Source organism: Hyperolius riggenbachi, chromosome 5 (genome assembly GCF_040937935.1).
Source record: "Hyperolius riggenbachi isolate aHypRig1 chromosome 5, aHypRig1.pri, whole genome shotgun sequence".
Classification (NCBI taxonomy): domain Eukaryota; kingdom Metazoa; phylum Chordata; class Amphibia; order Anura; family Hyperoliidae; genus Hyperolius; species Hyperolius riggenbachi.
In genome coordinates, this window is record NC_090650.1 from 412357057 (window position 1) to 412380602 (window position 23546).

Consider the following 23546-nt stretch of genomic DNA (forward strand, 5'->3'; position numbering starts at 1 on the left):
CGTTCTCCTTTATTGCTCCATCAACACAAAGATGACAATTGTTTCGGCGCCACGGCGGGTCTCCTTCCTCAGAATGTGCAGACAAACATTGCATTCCAGCAGATCTGGAGGTGTGTTTATCTTTCAGGGACAGCTGAGAGATGATTTGCATATTCAGCAGTGATGCATTGTGGGACACCTCAGAGCTCAGTCCAACCTGAATATTTGCAAATACGTTCTGTTTTAAGGAGGAAAACTACTTTGCGCAGGTTTTTTTTTTTTTTTTTTTTCCAACCTAATGTGATAGCAATGTGGTAAAATTATTACATTTAGGCTACTTGCAGAACAAGACGTTGCGTTAGGTGCTACGTTAAGGTCGCATAACGTGCACCTAACGCATCGTATGGTGCTGCAAGATAGGACGGTAGAGTGAGCCGCGTTAGGCGGCTCTATCCCTATAAGGTCTCCCAGAGTGGCGCTGATTGGCCGGCGGGACCACGTGATGCGAAGCAAGACACTCCGCATCACGTGGTCCCGCCGGCCAATCAGCGGCCGCCAGTGCAGTGAATATTAAGTAGCCATGTGCGCGGCTGCTGTAGCTGGCTCTCCCCGCCTCCTCTCTGCCCCCCACTGAGCATGTGCAAACAGTCTAACGCGGCTATAGCCGCTCTAACGCCGTAGCATGCTGCACTTTCCCGACAACGTGCAGCATTACATGTAACGCAACGGGGGCTGTGTGAACAGCCCACTTGTGTTACATTGCTGTGCGTTGGGGGAGCGTTACAGGCGCACTAACGTGCGCCTGTAACGTCCCTGTGTGTAAGCAGCCTTATAGTGCATCTTACTCTGGAATAAATGTACATAAACATACGTATTAACACGATAGTGATCCTTTTAAAGCGAACCTCTCATTAACAATTTAGTTTCTTCCCATTTCTCCAGGTCTACCAGTACTACGGCTCATCCCTGGAGTTCGTACAGATGGCACAGCTGTCAGAAATCCCACCTTATGTCATATCAGACAGCGTATTTGAACTGTATCCTTGGCTACAGTAATTCTGCCTATTTTTTTTCTTTTTCACCTCTTACTATGCTTTGACAGATTTGGGGTAGAAAAATAACCAGAGAGATTGCAAAGTTTTCACTGCCATCTTATCTTTTTCCATTGAAGCGCAACCCCACCGCAAATTGTGCAGGCAGACAATTGCATTTGTGTAAAAATCGAAACGTACCGATGGAAACAGAGCATTGTTAATCGCTGTCCTGTAGTGATCTGCAAAAAGCTAATGCTCCACATTTTTGAGTGGGTGGCAGCAAGTGGAAAAGCAGCTTTTTTTAACCTTACTTTCTTTCTCATCCAAGACTTGAGCAGATGTCATGAGATGGACAAAGAGAAGACTACACTATTTAAATGCATGTCCAGACTGCTAGGACAGTTTTATGTGGCAGTTTTTATTTAAAGGATACCTGAAATGACATGTGACATGATGAGCTAGACATGTGTATTTTTTTTTTCTCTGCCTGAAAGAGTTAAATATCAGGTATGTAAGTGGCTGACTCAGTCCTGACTCAGACAGGAAGTGACTACAGTGTGACCCTCCCTGATAAGAAATTCCCCTTTTTACCTCGTTCTTGCTCTCAGAAGCCATTTTCTGCTAGGAAAGTGTTTTATAGTTGAAATTTATCAGTGAGGGTCACTCTGTAGTCACTTCCTGTCAGGACTGAGTCAGCCACTTGCATACCTAAAATTTAACTCTTTCAACAGAGAAAGGAAAAAAAGGAACAAAGCCGTACTTTATACTGGTTGAACTCGATGGACGTATGTCTTTTTTCAACCAAAATAACTATGTAACTATGTAGTTATGTGTGTGCTAGGCACTGTACATACACATGTCTATCTCATCATGTCACTTCGGGTATCCTTTAGTCTACAACTCGTATCTTAATTTTATCTGTAAAGAACTTGTCAATTTTTTTCCTTAACTCGTATCAGATGTCTGACCAGAAACTGTGAACAGGGGAAATCGAAGCTGATGCTGGACCAGCTGTGCTCGTTGACTGGCAGGGTATATATCTGGAAATGCATGTGTGGAAACTACTCATATTCTTAATTTCATAGTTTCTAAAATACCCTTGTCACTAGTTAAAGCCAGTTAAATAGTTTCAGGGTTAAACTAGAGGAAGGTGTTTTAACCCATTAGCAGCTTCAGTACAGTTATCTCGTTTGAGATAAGTACACTGCTTTTAACCTCAGCCGGCAGAACTCATTGTGCTGTAAAGTCTTGGAATGCTTTGATGTTTCTCTGCTAGCAGAAAATATAGAAACTGAAAGCATAAGTTCTGTTATTGTCTTACACTGCCCCCTAGTGCCAAGTAGCCATGAATACACATTACAGCAGTACTAATTAGAAGCAAGGAAATGTAACAAATAAGAAATAAAAAATCAAGTGCTAAAATAAATTGGTGTAGAGCACTTGCAAGCCTCTAAATTGCCTGATAAAGGGTTTTAAGGACAGTGTACCCTCATTATTTTAATGCATTGCATTAAAAAAGCAGTTATAACGACAACCACCTACCTGTGAAAATCTACATAATAAAAATGTCTTAAAGAGACTCTGAAGTCTCCCTAAAATGAGGTTTTTATTTTAAAAACCTCATTACCATTATAGTCCCTCTTAAAATGCTGCATCCCTGCGGCTGAAAGCCCTCTCGATCTCCCCAAACTCACGGAGTACACGGCAGGCAAAATCCTCGACTTTCTTGGTCGTGGATTTTGCTGCCGCCTCTGTGTGTCAATCAGCGTGTATCTCCGCCTCTCCCCGCCCCTCTCAGTGAAAAGACTGAGAGGGGTGGGGGAGAAGTGGTGAGCCATGCTGATTGACGCGCATAGAGGCAGAGCTGTGCTGCCTCTATGCAAAAGGAACCGCCATGCACCCCTGTGAGTTTGGGGTGATCGAGGGGGTTTTCAGCCGCGGGATGCAGCGTTTTAAGAGGGACTATAATGGTGATGAGGTTTTTAAAACAAAAACCTCATTTTAGGGAGACTTCAGAGTCTCTTTAACCCTCTGGGCGATACAATTATATCGCCCAAGAGGTGGCGCAGCACTATTTTTTAATTTTTTTTATTTTTTAAATCATGTAGCGAGCCCAGGGCTCGCTACATGATAGCCGCAGCGCAGCGGCATCCCCCCACCCACTCCGATCGCCTTCGGCGATCAGAGTAAGCAGGAAATCCCGTTCAGAACGGGATTTCCTGCTGGGCTTCCCTGGTCGCCATGGCGACGGGGCGGGATGACGTCACCGACGTCATGGACGTCGTGACGTCATAGGGAGTTCCGATCCACCCCTCAGCGCTGCCTGGCACTGATTGGCCAGGCTGCGCATGGGGTTGGGGAGGGGGGGGGCTGCGCGGAACGGCGGGTAGCGGCGGATCGGCGGCGAGCGGCGGCGATCGGAAGTTACACGCAGCTAGCAAAGTGCTAGCTGCGTGTAACAAAAAAAAAATTATGCAAATCGGCCCAGCGGGGCCTGAGAAATCCTCCTGCGCGACATACCCCGAGCTCAGCTCGGGATTATCGCTCAGGAGGTTAAAAGGAACCTAAAGTGAAATAAAGGTGTCCAGTTTAACTTGCCTGAGGCTTCTTACAGCCCCCAGCAGTCATTTTGCTGTGCCTCTGTGAGAGCTGAATGCGCGGCCACGGGCCACCCGCCTCCTGATCAAGCTTAGCGGTCTGATCTTGCGCAGTTCATAAAAATTGCAACTGTACATGCCTGGAATGCTCCTGGAGACGGAAGCGCGATTGAGGAGGCACAGTGCTTTTGGAGGGCCAAAGTGACTGAATGGAATGACGGCGAGAGACCAGGAGGACTGCAGGAGGCTGGAAGAAGCCCCAGGTAAGTTTTTAAAGGGGAACTCCAGTGAAAATGACATTTAAAAAAAAAAAAAAAAAAAAAAAAAAAAAGTGCTTCATATTTACAATAATTTTGTATAAATGATTTAGTGTTTGCTCATTGTAAATTATTTCCTCTCCCTGATTTACATTCTGATATTTGTCACATGGTGACATTTTTACTGCTGGCAGATATTGTCGGAAGGAGATGCTGCTTGCTTTTTTGGCAGTTGGAAACAGCTATTCCCACAATGCAACGAGGTTCACAGACAGGAAACTGCCAGGACCATGGTCCTCAGTTTCCTGTGGGAGGGGTTTCACCACAACCAGAGTCCCCTAATGATCCATTTGTGAAAAGAAAAAGCTTTCTCATTCTCAGCTACTGATTGGGATGAAGTTCAATTCTTGGTTACCGTTTCTCTTTAATTGGACACCTTTATTTCACTTAACAGAGTAGGGATACCAAGAGCCAAATATAAGAGTAGTATGCACTGGTAGTTGAAATGAAGTATGATAGCGTAATAAGCTATACTCGCAAAGCAGGGTTACCCCAAAGACACCCACTGTATAGGCAGGTCGGGAGATTAGACCTGACCCCACTCAGGAAGTCGCTCTCCGTAGATGAGGAGAAAGGGAGGTAACACCCCTCCACCAGGGGTGGACTTAATATAGCGTAGTATGGATACAGAGGTGCCAAAAGAATAAAAGAATCTAAAAAGTTTAAAACATGAGGAATCAGTGGTGGACTTACCTCCTCCAAGCAGCCACAAAAATTGCCAATGTGTTTGTCAAATACAACAAGTTTATTTACATACTCCGGGAGACACTGCAACACGTTTCGCAGGTTTGATCCTGCTTCATCAGGCAATAACAAAGGAGCAATAACATATGTGGTCAGTAGAAGAGCCAGGCACCTCTGTTTATTTCACTTAAAGAGTAACTGTCAGGCTGCAGAAGCTAATTTAAACCTCTATTCTCCTGTGTTAAACAGTTTAGAAGGAAGCTCAAAAGCCATTAGTGAAGATAAAAATCTCAGTTACCTTTGATGTGTGCTTATCTTAAAGGCTGTTATAGACCCATAAGGACGCAAGCCGCATACTAAACTGCAAAGCATTCTGGGGCCCTCCCCTCGGCTGCTAATGAGACGTTACAGCAGCTTGTGTAATCAGTCCAGCGCTTAGCACTTAAGCTGATAAATCTCGGGGCAGAGTACACTGCAGGAGTCAGCTATTGTTCCTAGTCACATGGCTCATTAATATTCACTGCACACTGTGTTGTTCAAGTAGGAGCTTATCTGTGATCAGGAAGCAGGCAGGACATGACGACACATTTGACAGAAAAACATGGAGCCTGCCATGAGCTGTCAGGAGCATCTATCTCTGCATATACTATATACAAATTCTGTGAAATCCAAACGTGGACAGTGAAATGCATATGTAATGTAAGTACAGCCAATCTTTAGCTACTGATATGTGTTTATTTTCTCTGAGACCTTATACCTAACAGCTCCTCTTTAAAGAGGTCTGCACACATTCATTTTGAATACCTTAACGAAGGTAACCTGACAAGGCTCCGAAGCGGTCGTTGATGACTTGAACGGACATCTGGCATATTATAGAAATACCTTTTGTTATTCTACGGAGTGTGGGAACCTCTTGTATTCTATTCCTGGTTACTTACCGGTCCAGCACCTCATATTAATGCTTGGTGTGCGACTCTTCATCTACCTTTTTTATTTGACTTTAGGTTCTCTTTAAGACTTCAATGGATCTCCGATCCCCAGAATCTTACTGTAACCATCAGCCAGCTGTCTCGCTCCCCCGCCTGACTCTGAATTGCAGATAGCCGTTGCATGGCTCATGTAATGGGCAGGACAGTCAGTGGTCACAGCCATGGAAGCGGGCTGTTTGGGTGTTTTAGTTGGCTCATTATTTCTCCTAAGTGCCTGAGTTCCTCAGTAATGCAGCAGGTTGGTCTCCTCTCCCTTGTCTTCCCCAGGTCGGGGCTGTATTTCGGCTGTCGTGCAATGTGTGCAGTCTCCCTCTGCCGCCCGATGTCCAGCGCAGCTCCAGGAAGTGGAAGGAGTACATGGCCAGGGATCCCAAAGAGATCAAAGGTGAGAACTTACATTTTTAAAGGGAACCTGAAGAGTAAAGAATATGGAGGCTGCCATCTTTGTTCCCTTATAAGCAATGCCAGTTGCCTGGCTGTCATGCTGGGCTTTTATTATGTTTGGGTCACACACCTGCAACATGCATGCAGCCAGTGGCACAAGTAGGAGCAGACTAGAGACAGGGAACACTGACTCCTCCCATCCACAGATGCCACAAATATCTCAGCAGCCTTTACAAAGGCAGAAATCTTGTTAAAGTGGACCTGATCTCAGAACGTCCTCTCTGCTCTAAAAGATTCCCAACAGCATAATAGATAAAAACAAAAAACTTTTCTCTGTTACAGCTGATCTAAATCTGCACCGTTTCTACTTCCTGATTCATGGAAGCAGACCTATTGTTTACAGCCTGTACTTTCAAGTGAGCTTATCTGCCATGACAGTCATGTGACACCGGGAAGAGACCAAATTACAATTTGTGATTAGTCCCAGATGAGGGAGAATTAGACGGGCTAAACTCTCTAAATAAACATAGGGTGCATTTCTTTGTTTTCCTTCAGGTCCACTGTAAGAAACGGCCCGCTGTTGCCTTATAACAGAGTCCCTGCAGGTGTAGTGTGTATTTGTTCTTCACTAGCTGTGTTTGTAATAACTGTGTTTGTGTTTTTAGTCCCGGTGGTGAGACATAAAGGAGAGTATTGCAGCTACTACTTCCTGGTTCAGGGACACAAAAGCGGAGTGTGTAAAGCGACAATTCTCCATTCCTCCGATCAGATCAACGGGGCAGTGTCACTCGCTATGCTACACCGGCAGCTGCAAGATAAGGCCACAGCAGCCAGTATTGGTGAGTCTGGGGACCTCCAGGAATAAGGAGCCTCAACCGAAGCAGTTTCTTTTCATATTAAGATGGACTGTGTAAGATCAAAGCCAGTGGCAGGTGTTAGTTACTGCCTGGGTTCCTGCTGGAGAGATGTCCAGCTACATCCTATCCCAGTGAAAGGATCACCGAGAACAGGACATGTAATGAAATGCACACATGAACAGACAGCCATAAAAACCAACAGGGGAAACAATTTTTTTTTTTTTTTTTTTACCTGGCAGGATGAGATATATTCTCTTATGTAAAAAGTCTTCATATGATTTATTCAAATTTTTTTTTTTTTTTGTGATGCTCTCCTGTTTCAGAGGGTTTATTGGCCTTTTTATTTATTTTTTGCATACCTCCCAACTTTTTGAGATGAGAAAGAGGGACACTTAAGGCACACCCCAAATCACGCCCCTGACACTCCCCTAGTCATGCATACCATAAAGATTTCATAAGAAAAAATGTTTTAGAATTCAAACCACACTGGTCCTCTGTATCCTGGTTCATTTTCCTTCATAGTAACATTTTAAAAGTAGAAATATATCAATTTAAAGGATGGGAGTCAATCAAACACATTTTTAGTAGAGAAATACATATATTTACATAGAAAGAGGGACAAAGTCCTGAAAGAGGGACAGATGAGGAGGAAACAGGGACAGAGGGACTGGGCTCCCAAAGAGGGATGGTGCCTTGTTGCTGCCGCATTCCACCATAAGGCAAAAAACTACAATTGTATGACCCTGCGGCAGAGCGCGCCAACAGGGTCATATGCATAGCGCCGCCCCCCCCCCCCCCCCATCCTGCTCAGTGATGTACTAACTGCTGGGCAGGAGGTATGTCACTGGGATTCCCATCGGTTCGCGCATGTGCTGCGATGCACCGTGCTTGGTTGTCTTACACTACCTGTGTCGCTCATAGACTTCCATTACCACAGACACCAAGCATTAAGCACAGTGCTTGCAGTAGTGCACTGCAGACTGTGTGTCGCTATTGCGGCAGATTAAATACTTCTGGCCCGACGCAACAATGTAAATTTGTGAATGTGCCATGCTCACTTGCAGTGCCGCTGTCACCCTGCAGAAAACAGTAACACAACGCACATGTTCAATGTAAGTGTAAAAGTGGTCCAAGACTATGGAGGCAGCCATATTTATTTCCTTTTAAACAATACCACTTGCTTGGCAGCCCTCATGGGAAAGGGGGCATCAGCTCCTGATTGAAATGAAGTTCAATTCTTGGCTAAAGTTCCACTTTAATGCACTTGAGGTGGCATGAGGTAGACTCTGTATGTACTCTGCCTGATAGAGTTAAATATCCGGTATGTAAGAGGCTGACTCAGACGGGAAATGACTACAGTGTGACTCTCACTGATAAGAAATTCCAACTATAAAACACTTTCCTAGCAGAAAATGGCATCTGAGAGCAGGGAAGAGATAGAAAGGGTCAATAGTTCATACATTTTAGCTCTGGCATGCTTCAATGAATGTGTCATTGAGCAGAAACACTAACATAGTTAAAACGTAAAAAAATAGATTTAAACATAAAATAAAACTGTGGAATATCTTAAATCATTTTTAGGAGAAGGAAGATAGATACAATCATTTATGTCATTAGTTTATTTTTGCCTCGGGTGTCCTTTAAAGCATTAATAAAACTGGACTTGGCACGAACAGCACCCCGAGCTTTGATCTTGTCTATAAATTTCTTGGCATATAATATGCATTAATTAGTGCGGCTAAATATACGGTAGTTTGGTGAAAATCTTCTCATTTGAACAGGTCTTTCATGCCGCAGTGCTAATGGGTAAGATGACACACAGGCCCTACATTTCAAAGCATTTGAAATAGCTGGTTTTACAGATCTTCTAATGGAAGAGGGGAAACTATTGGTCTTGGGACACCATAACAGAAATGTAAAGTGGGCAAAGGACTGTTCTGCAGCCAAAGAACCGTTTCTCTTTGCTGCTTGTTCCAGTAACATGAAGGCCTCTAGTGGGACGCACAGGACCGCAGTCATATGTCCTGTATATTCCGGCGTATAAGATCACCCTGCCAACTTTTCAAGTTAAAAAATAGAGTTTTGGATATACTTGCCATATAAGACTACCCCTCTTCCAACGCACACCAAATAAAAAAACAAAAAAACAAATCCTATACTGGTGCTGTACTGTATGTGGTACCTAGTATATAGGCGATTGACTGGTTGGATTGGTCAACTCTGCCTCTCCCTAAGCGGATTGGTCAGCTCTCCCTGTCTCCCTGTTTATCAGAGCGGTATGGAAGAATAGATTGCGCTGTGCCCATAAAACACGCCTCCTTCACCCTCATGTCCCGCCCTTGTATCCTATTTATCCCCTTCTCTGCCTCTCAGATCTCGCACATGTGCGCCTGTGCCGCTTCACGACAGTCCTCAGCAGCGAGATCTGAGAGGTGGTAACAGGATAGGGCGTATCACCCGGCATCAATGACACCCGGTATATAAGACGACCTCTGACTTTTCAGAAGATTTTCAAGGGTTAAAAAGTAGTCTTATGTGCCAGAATATATACAGTAGTTTTTTTTTTTGTTTGTTTGTTTTTCCAGTTTCCGTTTTTACAAGAATTTATTTTTTGTGGGTTTTGGGCTCCTTTCACACTATATAAGATGTGGTGCCCAACTTGAAAAATAGTATTGCCACACATCGGTGTTGTAAAGTTGCATCGCAGCCTACCACTGTGATAAAACCCGCACATAGCAGCATACAGTCCAGACTCTATGCTTGCACCACGCACGTCATCCGGTTATGCACTACATGCCGTGGTTGGATAGTGTACTGGTGGTTAAGGGTTCCGCCTCTGACACAGGAGACCAGGGTTTGAATCTTGGGTCTTCCTGTTCAGTAGGCCTCCACCTATACAGTAAAGGAGACCTTGGGCAAGACTCCCTAACACTGCCTATAGAGCGCACCCTAGTGGCTGCAGCTCTGACTCTGAGTCCGCCTGGAGAAAAGTGCGATATAAATGTTCTGTGTCTTGTCTTGTTATCCCATCTGAAAATCCTCACACCGCAAAAGTAACCGTGTGAAATTGTATTGCGTTGTGATGCCATTATACTGTTTATTGTGATGCAATAGATGTAAAGTGAACTGTACGGTTTTTCACCTTTGCAGAGATCTTTAGGGCTTACTGTGATCTTGTCTGTAATAGGGCTGGCAAATAAGTTGCAAATTTCATCCTGCATGCAAACTAAATGCAAGCTGTATGCCCTTTGGAAATGGTTACTCAAATGCACTTCCTGCCAGTTCTGTTCATATGTCATCCAGAATTACATCTCATTGACCATCTCTAGTCAGTGCGGAAGGTCAATGAGATGTAAACAATTCCGAGTTGGAGGGCTATACAAATTGTGTATGGACATTTTTTAGAACTTGAGAAAGGACTGTTTCCCATTGGCAGGATTCGATTGGTCCATTTTCAAGTTGCATTAGCTTGGAAGTCTTTCCATCTCATTGATAATCCCTAGTCAGGAGGTGAACGTAATTCTACGCAACAAGGGCATTTACACCATTGGCACCCACTGGTACTGAAGCAAAAAGTTACATCTAGGAGCCTACGGCTTAGAGAAGATATGGAGGCTGCCGAATTTATTTCCAGTTGCCTGGCTGTCCTGCTGATCTCTTTGGCTGCAGTAGTGTCTGAATCACATTCCTGAAACAAGCATGCAGCTAATCCAGTCTTACTTCAGTCAGAGCATCTGATCTGCATGCTTGTTCAGTGGCTGTGGCTAAAAGTTAGAAGCAGAGGATCAGCAGGACAGCCAGGAAATTTGCATTGTTTAAAAGTAAATAAATATGTTGGCCTCTATAAAAATGTAAAGGCTACCTAAAGCGAGAGAAATATGGAGGCTGCCATTTTTATTTCCTTTTAAGCAATACCAGTTCCCTGGCAGTCCTGCTGATCCTCTGCCTCTAATACTTTTAGCCATAGACCCTGAACAAGCATGCAGCAGATCAGGTGTTCCTGACTTGATCTGACAAGATTAGCTGCATGCTTGTTTCTGGTGTTATTCAGACACTACTGCAGCCAAATAGCTCAGCAGGGCTGCCAGGCAACTGGTATTGTTTAAAAGGAAAGCAATGTGACCGCCTCCATATTCTTCTCTCTTCATTTGTGCTTTAACCTCTGGAAACTGAAGCTGCCCATAGAGCAGGCAGAGATTGGGTCTGCCAGCCCATTACAGCAATGTTTTACCTTCAAAGTCCTTTTGCTTTTTCTTTCTTTTTGTTCTCCTCCAGATTCCAGTGATCTGAGCAGTCTGCCTTATTTCAGCGGTGATCAGATAGTGACCAGGGAGAAGACTGTGGCCCTTGCTCAGGCTTTAGCCTTGCAGGACTTTTTCGGTAAGTTCAGTTCATAAACTGTTCATTCCTTGGGAGCAATCAACTAATAGCATCCAGGTCCTCTGCGAGGCGCTTTACTCGGACCTGGACGCTATTATAGTTACGGTAATTGCTCCCTTTTTATTGCCTGATGAGGCTGGGCCATGCCTGCGAAGCGCGTTGCAAGTTTTTGGTGTCCTTGGTAGTAGGTAAGTCCACCACTACCTCTGTTGTTTGTTTGTTTTGTTTTTTAATTTGATGTACTTTTATCCTGCTGGCACCTCTGTTCCCCTGCGGTAATAAAATGTAGTTTGATTTAAAGGAAACCTAAAGTAAAAAATAAATAAGATGCTAATTTGCTTGCTTTCTAGTCCTCGCCTTCATCCCACACTCCACCGTTCATCTGTGGTCCCCCTCCAACGCTGGCTGTGTGCTCTGCCTCCTCTATTTCTCCGCGGTAGCTGAGAGCACTCCATGCTTGCACAGCAAGCAAAGATCGCTACCCCGCATGCACAGAATTCTCCCAGCTGCAGGGGTGTGATAGAGCTGGTCGCTTGCACACTGTGGCTGGCTGACTCATCGGTTGGGTTGTGGAAGGGGACAGCGGGGGAATGGCTGAGCGCCGGAGGATGGCGAGGTAGCAGAAGGACTTCAGGGGGCTGGAAGAAGCCCCAGGTAGGTAAATGAGCATTTATCTCTTTTCATTTAAAGTGAACCTAAATGCATAAAACTTCTCGTTCCAGGAAGGAGGGATATGAGTCAGCCGCTCACCCCTACGGAGCTTCACTCTCTGCAAACTCTGTTAAAAATCACCCGGGATGCCATCTTGAGTCACTGCGAAAAAAGGACGACAGCTGATGTGGCCAAACAGGATCTGCAGGTGAATGAGCCTGAGGCGCCACCTGCAGGTACATTTACAGCTTGGTGATACTAAAATGTCCTTGAGCAATATTAAAACTGTTTATTACAGAGCGATAGCCTGGTGAATAGTATGCAAATAAATAAAATGTGGCTGGCCCTTATTTGATTTTTTTTTTTTTCTTAAAGTGAACCAGGCACTAGTTTTAGCATCCAGGGCTTGTCAATAGTACATTTTATATGCATGCTCATTAATTTAAAAAAAAAAAAAATCAGTTTTACCTCTCTTCTTTTTTACATTTAAAAGTTTAGCAGAGGAGGTTATTAGCCTACTTCCAAGGCCTGTCCAAACGCAGAAGATTCAGGCAGTTAAGAAATTATGTAATTATTTTATTGCTGAGCGCAAACAAAAGCTTTCATCAGCAGGGAGGGTGGGTAGAGAGGACACTGTCCTTCAAAGAGTTTAGAGAAGTCGCAGATGCTATCATCTCACCTTCTCCTGGATAAATAAGGGCAGCTAGAAGTGGAGGGGGGAACATGGCAGCTCATATAGCTATTAGAAACCAGGAGAATTCAAAGTGGCGCTTGGTTCCCTTTAAGCCAGGTATAATGAACCTTTAGTATGATGGGTAGCTTTGCTCAATAATGGTGGTGGCAGAGCTTCACCATTCACTACCTTGCCAGAGAGCAGCCAATGGGTGGTGTAGAGTGAGTGAAGATGTGCCTAAGCACTATTCATGGAGGCTGACCTATTTATTTATTTTTAATCAATACACATTGCATGGCTGTGCTGCTGATCCTCTGCTTTTAAAGAGACACTGAAGTCTCAAAGTCTTTATTTAACAAATGTGTTTAACACATTAGCCCTAACTGCCGCATTCCCGCCGCTGTAAACTATCTAAATTCCCCCCCTAACTCCCCACTCCCTCTCCCCCGCAAAATCCACAACTTTCTTGGTGGTGGATTTTGTTGCCCCAGGAGGCAGAGCTATGAGCCGCAGCTCTGCCTCTATGTGCCGTCTATCAGCGGCGGAAGACTGGGAGAGGCGGTGATCCGGGCTGACAGACTCGCTGAGAGGCAGAGCTGCGGCTCATAGCTCTGCCTCTCACGGAAGCGCTTCCCGGATTGCCCTCGGTGGGTTTGGTGGGATTTAGATACAGGGATGCGGCGGTTTAGTTAGGGCTGAGATATCAAACATACTTGTTAAATAAGAAAAAAATAAAATTAAATATATAATATATAAAATATATATATATATATATATATATATATATATATATATATATATATATATATATATATATATATATATATATATATATATATATATATATATATATATATATATATATATATATATATTTTATTATTTAAGACTTCAGAGTCTCTTTAAAGGGAACCAGAGGCCCCAGAAAGAAGCTTTAATACATACCTGGGGCTTCCTCCAGCCCCATACGCACAGATCGCTCCCACGCCGCCCTCCTCCGCTTCCTGTATACGGCGGTACCGGATCCTGTAGTTTCGGCCAGTCGGCGGCAGCACATCACAGGGGCTCCCGGCATACCCGTACGCGTGCAGCTGCATACTGCGCAGCCGCACGCGTAAGGGTATGGAGGGAGCCCCTGCTCATGCGGATATTTGGCCGCGTCCGCCGGAAGTGACGGGACCCGGTACCAGCGATCCAGGAAGCGGAGGATGGCGTGGGAGCGATGCAGGCTTATGGGGCTGTAAGAAGCCCCTGGTATGTATAAAATCCTTTTTTTTTTTTTTTTTTTCTTTTTACGATTCTGGCGTCTCTGGTTCCCTTTAATACTTTTAGCCATAGACCCTGAACAAGCATGCAGCAGATTTGAAGTTTGACTGGATTTGTTTCAAGTGGGTGATTCAGACCCTACTGCAGATAGAGATCAGCAGGGCAGCCAGGGAGCTGGTATGGTTTAAAAGTGGAGCTGGGACAATGCTCAATGTAGAGTCGGAGTAGGAGTCATGGTTTCATAAACTGAGTGACGATTTTTGTACCGACTCCACAGCCCTACTAGATTCACTCTTCTAAAGGGTCACCATGTAGGGGGTAGTGTTTTCTGAGAGGTTATTACTACTAAAGGGGCTCTATACTGAGGGGGCCTTACCTAGTAGCGTCTTGGAGGTTGAGGAACAGCTGGACAACAAGGCAACTAGTATGGCAGCCTCCATATACCTGTCCTTTTCTGTTGTCCTTTTAAGGCTACTTTCTCTCTGTGTAAAATTATACTTTGTTAAAGAAGTAAGGACTCTTTATTATTCATATTAAGAGAAAGATTACTTTGTTTCTTATACGGATCACACAATTCTTATGTGCAGGATTCGTTAGATTTGAAAGGTTTGAGATAGCCATTAGCCAAGAACCTTTTTGGATTCGTCCCATCTCTAGTTTATTGTATCAGACATTGAAACAAATATGCTGTCCAATAACTGGCTTCGTTTTATGTGATGCTGGTGTCTAATCCTATGTAAATCCATTGCTTGCATGTGTGTGTTATTTCAGAATCTCGCTCAGTCGTGCTGAATTCATCTGACTGGCCAGAGAGGAACGTCCTTCAGAACTTGGAATGTTTTGAGAAGATACAACAGAGCATCCGGTGAGAAGATGACTTTGATCAGTTGGTTCAGTTGAAGGTCAGCTCTACCTCTAAACTCTATCCTCCATCCTTATCACCACTGGCCAGCTCTAGCATAGATCAGTTGCTTCTGTGCTCTGAGACACCACTTATGCCCATGCTGCTAAAGGAGCAGCATAGATGCAAGTAGCGGCAGAACGGCTCATCTAATCCATTAGAGCCCACAGCGGTCAGAGACCTCTCCTCTCCCTCATAGCTGCCCTAGTGCCAACTTCTGCTGGTGTCATCAGCTGAAGCCAGCACTAGGGGCAGCATGAGTGAGAGAGGAACGGTCTCCGATTGCCACAGGCTCCGTTGGATTAGGGGAGCCGTTCTGCAGCTACCTAGCTGGCGGCGGGGGACCGGAGGATCCGTGAGCGATTACGCGGGCAAAAGACTGCTGCTTTGGGATTGTTGAAACCTCAAGTAAGTGAAACTCTTGTGGTTTTTTTTTTTTTTCCCCCGGTTAAGATTCACTTTAACGATCCGATTCGCCATGACTGTTGTTATTGCCGCGCGACGCTAAGCTATGTTCGCGTAGTCGTGAGCCTGTACCCACGTCACAATATTGTGGAAATGACTGCTCGGTGCTCGGAAAAATAGTTTGTAAAATCAGGACATAGCTTTAGTCCTTTCATATCTCAAATTCATGGCAGCTCTTTGCAACTTGTGTGACTGTAATCTATTACTCATCAGGTCTCTTTCTGTCTCACAGGGCCTCTTTACTGTCCAGCTCAGCAGATCAGCTGCTGGGGAGGAAGGACAGCCAGAAGGAAGGACTGACCCTGCTGGATGCAAAGGAGTTACTGAAGTACTTCACCCCACAAGGCATTGCAGTCGGGGAGCTCCAACCTCTACAGATTCAGAGAGGGTAACCGTCACATTCACTATCTGTAGACAATGGATGAGAACCTAATTCCACCCAAATATTTGTTTACAGCAAATGAAGCAAAGTAATTTAATTTGCTGTTCGAGGCCCGGTTCACACTGGCGCTAGGTTGCAAAAGGATCCTTGAAAATGGATCTGATTCGCGGTCAATCGGATCCGTTTGCCTTCTGCTGCTTCTGTTCCGTTTCCCCACATTCCCCCTCAGACCCTCACCCCCAAATTGAATTTTTCCCTTTAGAACGGTCCGTTTCTTCACTAGTGTGAAGAAACGTTCCATTTTCGCATTGCCCCCAATGCAGTGCTTTAGCTTCCGTTCCACTGGGCCCATCGGTCCGAAAAAATTGGTCCAAAATTGGTCCAACAGCAAACTTGCAGTCCATTCAGTGAATCGTGAGGAACGGATCCATTTGAAACTGACTAATGTGAACGAATCAATAGGTTAACATTGGATCTGTTCCCTTCCGATCCGGGGACAGACAGTTTTTTAACTCAAGTGTGAACCGGGCCTAAGTCCACTTTTGCAAGCATTTTACTCACCATCTCTTGCTCATGTGGCTTTCACAAGGGACAGGAAGTGAGGGGTGGCCATCTAAAGTGGACCTGAACTCATGCACAGGACACAAGTAAGGCACAGATTAACCACCTCCTGACTGCCTCATGCCGATGGGCGGTGGGAGGGTGGCACCACCTCTGTCACTTAACTGTCCCTCCCAACGGCTCAGTCTAATCCCTCTCATAGGCTGATGCCTGTATGGGTAGTGTAGTGTATGGATTGCAGTCTAGGGCCAATTTAAAGAGGAACTCCAGCCTAAACAAACTGTCATTAAGTTACATTAGTTATGTTAATTAAAATAGATAGGTAATATAATCTCTTACCCACACTGTTTTAAAAGAACAGGCAAATGTTTGATTTCATGATGGCAGCCATCTTTTTGGTTGAAAGGAGGTGACAGGGAGCATGAGACACAATTCCAACTGTCCTGTGTCCTGAGCACCTCTCCCAGTTGCTAGGCAACGTGAACAACATAGGAAAGCCAATCATGCTCTGCGCAGCATCAGGGAAAAAAAGCCCGGGCTTTTTTTCTTTGATTGGTGGAGCTTAGGTCCAAATGCACCTAAAAATGATCCTTTGATAATAAAAACAAAGTTCTGATGCTTTGAAACTGTTAAACACCAAGCCTTTTCAGTTCTGCTGAGTAGATTTTTAGTCCGGAGGTTCACTTTAAGGACGAAGGGAATGAAGAAAAATATTTTTGTTCATGACAAAATTGATCTTTTTTGTTTTTTTTTTAATTTAATAAAAAAAAAAAACTGCTAATCGCAGCACCAATCAGAGACCACCAAAAGAATGCTGTATTAGAATCAGAATCCCTTTATTTCGCCAAGTACAGCAGAGCTATACTCTGAATTGATTGTGGGAAGAAAGAGGTTTCTAAAGAAAGCAGAGTGGGGACGTGTGCCTGCTTTTGTTTCAGGAGTCCCAGTGCTGGAACGGGGCTGCGGAGAATGAGGGAAGCCTCTTTAGTTTCTTTAGTTTCCATAAGCTTCCCCATCCTGAGGTACAAGTAAGTACCCTCTAGGGCAGGGGTAGGGAACCTTTGGCTCGGAAGTCAGATGTGGCTCTTTTGATGGCTACATCTTGCTTAGTTAGAGGTTGATTCACTAAGCTTCACTGCTCAAGCAGCGCAGCTTAGTGTGACAACGCAAGTAACATTTTCAAAGTAGGCACGCTACTGCTGTAACATTCACTGCTAACTTACACTACCCCAAAGCTATGGCTGCTCCAATTGTTCCACCCTGGACCCTGTCGGGTCCTGTGACTTTGTAGGACCAGATCCCCACACTTTGATTGGCCCAATAGGCTGTCTGTCACTTGACAGGCAGCCTATTGGGCTAAAGTGCGGGGATCTAGTCCTACAAAGTGAATCAACCCCCAAGTCAGCTAGCTAATTGTACAAGCTGTTAGTCTGTATTTCTCCTGTCTGGCTCTCGGGGAAATTGCTAATGTTGCTGAAGACGTGCCTTACACTTCTACTGCCCGGCGGATCAACTGTATACACATCACCATGGCAACAGGGACATGAGCCCTCTGCTACACATGCGCACTGTCCCAGTTTAAAATATATTGTATGGCTCTCAGGGAAATACATTTTAAAATATGTGGTGTTTATGGCTCTCTCTCTCAGCCAAAAAGGTTCCTGACCCCAGGTTTAGGGGCACTTTTGTCTTCACTACGGGTACACTTTAGTATACCTGAAATAAGAGGGATGAGGAGGCTGCCATATCCATTTGCTTTTAAACAATACCAGTTGCCTGGCTGTCCTGCTGATCTCTTTGGTGGCAGTAGTGTCTGAATCACACACCTGAAACCAGCATGCAGCTAATCCAGCCGCACTTCAGTCAGAAACACCTGATGTGCATGCTTGTTCAGGGTCGAAGGCTAAAAGTATTAGAGTCAGACAATCAGCAGGATGCCAGGCAATGTGCATTGTTTGAAAGGAAATAAATGTCGGCCTCCATATCCCTCTCACTTCAGGTGTGCTTTTAAAGGAAGCATAAAGCAAATTGTGCTGCCCCATGATATACATACCTGGGGCGTCTCCGCTAGACAGCTGCCGGCCCGGGATCCCCGCCGGTGCAGAGGCCGACCTCGAGGTCATCCTTACTGTGCCTGTGTGAAGCGCTGCTGTCAATCAAGTCCATGTTGCCTGCACAATACCCAGCGGACAACGTGCACTTGATTGACAGCGGCGCAGGCGCACTAGAGGAGGTTGGACTCTGCACCAGCAGGGACCCCGGGCCGGCGAGCAGAGATGCTGCGTGGGGCATGTCGGCTGCAAGGGGCTGGAGGAAGCCCCAGGTATGTATATCATGGGGAAGCACATTTTTCCTTTATGCTTCCTTTTAAGAGGCAGAGATGACTGCAAAGTAATGCTCATCTGTAGTGAGAGAGTGTTGCAATGTTTCTCAGGTTTTGGTTGTTGTCACCCTTCCTCCTCTACTTGGCAAACAAAACTACCTTCATCCCCTTGCAGCCGACATGTCCCTCGCTACAGCTCCACTCTCAGCTGCCGGCCCGGGGTCCCCACTGGTGCAGAGGCAGCCCTTGCGAGGTCGTCCTCTACTGCGCCTGCGCGAGCATCACTGTCAATCAGGTCCACATTGTCCAGTTTGTACCGTGCAGGCGCAGTAGTTCAGCACCTGCGTTGAGTTTATTTATTTATTTTTTTGTAACTTTTTTCTGAATAGCCTCTATTCAGAAAAAAATGTTACCAAAACAAAACGTAATAGTACAAACTCTGGCTTCTATATAACATTTTTAGTAATCTGCAGACAGTTTGGGATTGGGCCAGTCTGATGTAGATCCTGCAGATTTTTGACTGGCCCAGCACCAAGCAGCATACAATTTGCTTTAATTTTGTATTTGTAGTATCTTGTACTTGTAGTTTCTCATTGAATAGCCCTAATTGCTGAACGAGGTACTATGATTTTCCTATTGACACAGTGCCATGTTGAGGAGCTGCAGTGACGCCTCACAAGCACTAGGTGTCACTGTTGAACCTTCTTATGTCTGGAATGGCACTTTCATTTGTAGAGCAGGAATAAGAGCAGCGCTGTACTAGTGTGTGGGCAGTCTCTCAGCACCTCTGGAGCCCTTCAGCTACTCATGCAGATGGAATGTGTCCAATGCACTTTATTTCATTTTTGGTGAAATATGAAATAAATTAAAACAGAGGCGTAGCTAGACTTAATAGTCCCCCCCCCCCCCCCCCCCCCCCCCCCCGCAAATGATAGCATACTATACAATACAATAACATTTGTAAAGCGCTTTTCTCCCATAGGACTCAAAGCGCATAGTTGTGTCTCAGATTAATACAGGGTTGCAGGCTGGGTTGTGTTACAGAGGAGATAGTCAGATGAATGCCAGACTAAAGAGGTAGGATTTTACTTTTTAGACTTAAATGCTTCCAGGGATGGAGCTGTCCTGATTGGGTGTGGCAGGGAGTTCCAAAGTGTAGGGGCAGCATGACAAAAGGCTCTGTCTCCAAAGGTTTTGAGGTGGACTCTGGGGGTGACCATGGTGTTGCATCCTTTTGATCTAAGATTGTGGGGGGTGTGATGCAGTTGCAACAAGTCCTTCAGGTATCCAGGGCCCAGATTGTGCAAGGATTTGAATGTCAGTAAGCCAATCTTAAACAGAATTCTCCATTTTATCGGTAGCCAGTGGAGTGAGCTCAGGGTTGGTGTTATGTGGCAATGGTGGGGTTGGGTCGTTAACAGCCTTGCGGCGGCATTCTGTGCTAATTGCAGGCGGCGTAAGTCTTTCTTATGCAGGCCTGTGTAGAGGACGTTGCAGTAGTCTAACCTTGATGTGACGAAGGCATGAACCAGGGTTGGAAGATCCTCTGAAGGAATTAGGTGTTTAATCCTTGCAATATTCCTTAGGTGAAAGAAGGAATGTTTCACAACAGCTGAGATTTGATTCCTGAAGCTTAGTTTCCTATCAATCAGTACTCCCAGGCTGCGCATACAGTCTGAGTTTTTCAGGTCTGAGCTCCCTATCCTTAGCGGAGTTAGTTGAGACTGGGGCTGCTTTGCTGTTGAGCCCTGGCCCTCGATAACAAGAACCTCAGTTTTGTCAGCATTAAGTTTTAGCCAATTATTATTCATCCACTCCTGAAGCTCAGCTAAGCATGAGTTTATTTGTGTAGTAGGGTCTGTGATGCCAGGTTTGAATGACAAATATAGCTGGGTGTCATCAGCATAGCAATGATATGTCAGGCCATGTTTTTGTATGATTTCTCCAAGTGGCAGCATGTATATGGTGAACAGTAAAGGGGATAATATTGCGCCCTGAGGTACACCGTATTTTAGTGGTACAGGGTTGGAGAGGAAGGGCCTTAAGGCTACCCTTTGTGTGCTGCCAGCCAGGAAGGAGTTGAACCACTGGAGAACAATGCCATCTATGCCACAGTACTCTTGTAGCCTGTTGAGCAAGATTTCATGATCGACCGTGTCAAAAGCCGCTGAGAGGTCGAGCAAAATCAGGATGGAACATTGACCCTTGTCTCTTGCAATGAGCAGATCATTGCAAATCTGGGTAAGGGCTGTTTCACAGCTGTGATATTTCCTGAAGCCAGATTGAAGAGGGTCAAGGATGTTGTTTCTGGAGAGCCTGTCTTCAAGTTGGAGGTAGACAGCCTTTTCAATAACTTTTCCCAGAAAGGGGAGGTTTGAGACAGGTCTGTAGCTGTTTAGAGCATCTGGGTCTAAGGATGGTTTCTTGAGTAGTGGCCTGACGATTGCTTCTTTCAGAGTAGAGGGAAACCACCCTTCTTGTAAGGAACCGTTGACTATTTTGTGGAATGCCGGTGTAAATATAGTTCAGGGCATTTCAACATGAACTTAGTGGGGCCAGGGTCCAGATCGCAGGTAGTCTGGCGAAGGTTTGAGAGGATGTCCAATATGTCTTTTTCAGTGGTTACTTTAAAATCAGACCATGGTGGTAGGCTATTTTTGCACCGGTTATATGGCTCTGCATGGGTTTCTTGGGCTGTGAATTGAATGGCAGATCGTATGGAGGAGACTTTGTCTGAGAAGAAGTGGGCAAATTTTTCGCACAGTTCCTGTAAAGGTCTGATGCTGGATTTCCTGCAAGATGGATTGCAGAGACTGTCAACAGTGCGGAATAGTTGGGCAGGTCTGTTGGCTGCATTTGCAATTTCGTGAGACCGGAATAAGGACTTCTTTTTGCTAATCGCCGTTTGATATTTTTTCAGGTGAGCAGGTAGGGAAAGTTTGTCATCAGGGGACTGGTGCTTGCGCCACCTTCGTTCCAGTCTGCGTCCCTGTTTCTTTAGTTCCTTTATAGAGTTGTCAAACCAGCGAGCGTGATGTAATGGTGCGGAACGTTTTATCTTTAATGGAGCTATGGCGTCAAAAGCGGCTGAGACATCGTGGTTATATTTAAGGACCATGGATTCAAGGCCTAAGTTGTGATCTGTCAGTCCGCCTAGATTGAGGCTGTTCTGAAGGTGTTAGGGTGTCAAACCTTTCAAGGAACGATATTTTATTAGTTCTTTCACTTGGTGTTTTGTAGCCGGTGCTGTAAAGGAGAAGTGGACAGTGTGGTGGTCTGACCAAACTACTGGATCAATTTCCACATTGGATATTAGGAGTTCTGAATGGAAAATGAGGTCCAAAGTGTGTCCTTTTTTGTGGGTAGGGAGGTTGATGGCTTGAGAGAAGCCCAGTTCATTCATGGAGAGAAGTAGCTCCGTTCCAAATTGGGAAGAGTGTGTATCGACACATGCGTTAAAGTCTCCAAGAATTATCCACCTAGGGTGTTTCAGTGTTATGCAAGATACAAGTTCTGCTAATTCCTTGAGAAAAGCTGAGCCACCATTAGGGGGTCGGTAGACAAGCAGTATGTTTATTTTTTTCTCAGCTGAGAGTTCGGCTGCCAGACATTCAAAAGAGTGGGTGGGGGCTACAGCAAGGGGTTTAATATTCAAACTGGATTTGAAGCACAAAGCTAATCCTCCTCCCTTGCGGTTTTGCCGTTCACAGTGTAAAACTGAGTAATTGTCTGGTACCACAGCCGCAAGAGTGGGTCCTGAGTTCTGATCCAACCATGTCTCTAATTAAAGCTAGATCTGAAGCCTCTATTAGATCATGAATAACTGCTGTTTTGTTGTTTATGGACCTGGCATTGCAGAGTACTGCTTTAATGTTGTTTGCCTTAACTTTGAGGTCTGTGTTCGTAGCTCCTGGCTGGGGGTTGTAATCAGGAGTGTGGCAGCTGTCTCTGTTATCTTGGTCCTTTACTGATGCAGCTGATTTATAGATATGTGAGGATTGCTTTGTCTTTGAGTTATGGGTGCCTGCACGTCTTCCCCTCTTATCCCGCCTTGTTTTCTTGAGAATCCCAAGGGATTTTAGAGGGGTAATCAAAGCAGAATCTATTTGTAAAGGTAGCCATACACTGGTCGATTTGCCATCAGATTCGACCAACTGACAGATCCCTATCTGATCGAATCTGATCAGAGAGGGATCGTATAGCTACCTTTACTGCAAACAGATTGTGAACCGATTTCAGCCTGAAACCGTTCACAATCTGTTGTGGCGGTGGTGGTGCTGCCGCGCTCCCCCCCCGCCCGCATGCCCGCATACATTACCTGCTCCGCCGGCGCGACTCCAGTCCCCAGGTCACCGCTGCTCCGTCTCCGCTCTGGTCTCCGGCCCCAGCATGCTTTACTTCTTCCTGCCCGGCAGGAAGTTTAAACAGTAGAGCGCCCTCTACTGTTTAAACTTCCTGCCGGGCAGAAGGAACTGAAGCATGCCGGAGACCAGCGCGGACACGGAGCAGCGGTGACCGGGCGTAGACGTGCCGGCGGAGCAGGTAATGTATGCGGCTCTATTGCGTCGGTCGTCAGGTACTCGAACGCTGCTAGCGACACGCTCCCTACCCGCGGGCGATCGACGCTAATTTTCCGCACGGAGCGATCAACGGGATCGGACAAAAAGGATCAAAATTCGGCATGTAGCGCAAACGATTGTCAGCAGATTCGATCCCAGTGATCGAATCTGCTGTCGAAACGGCGGCGAATCGGGCCAGTGTATGGCCAGCTTAAGAGTTTCTTGGGAACAGAGGTTGCAATAAAGATAAGCATCTCAGCTGAGTATTTTAATGGTGACATTTGGACAACTGATAGACATCCTGCTGAGATCAATGGGAAGGGGTCTTTTGCAAGCTGTAAGAAGGATCAGTAGCTGAGGGTTGAAGAAAGTTGAAGAATTTCAAAGTTTGAGGTCCGCTTCTAGCAGGCTAGGCATTTTCAGTCCAAGTCCAATTTTAATGCAGTTTAAATATCAGCCATCCAAAGTGATCCATAATTTCTGATGAGCTGTAGTTGTTGCCAGAGAGGTGATGAATAGAATTTCTCTGTATTTTGGGTCGTTT

At 45.3% G+C, this 23546-nt stretch overlaps 1 protein-coding gene across 1 annotated transcript in view; it reads left to right on the forward strand.

Annotated features, from left to right (window-relative positions):
* The window catches only part of MTBP (MDM2 binding protein), a 59975-nt gene that overhangs the window by 10160 nt on the left and 26269 nt on the right, over window positions 1–23546 (forward strand). The window contains exons 3-10 of the mRNA XM_068238409.1: window positions 922–1016; window positions 1973–2045; window positions 5868–5985; window positions 6650–6823; window positions 11117–11221; window positions 11944–12108; window positions 14583–14676; window positions 15410–15565. Of these exons, the coding sequence (XP_068094510.1) occupies window positions 922–1016; window positions 1973–2045; window positions 5868–5985; window positions 6650–6823; window positions 11117–11221; window positions 11944–12108; window positions 14583–14676; window positions 15410–15565 (980 nt within the window). The remainder of the gene's footprint in view (window positions 1–921; window positions 1017–1972; window positions 2046–5867; window positions 5986–6649; window positions 6824–11116; window positions 11222–11943; window positions 12109–14582; window positions 14677–15409; window positions 15566–23546) is intronic.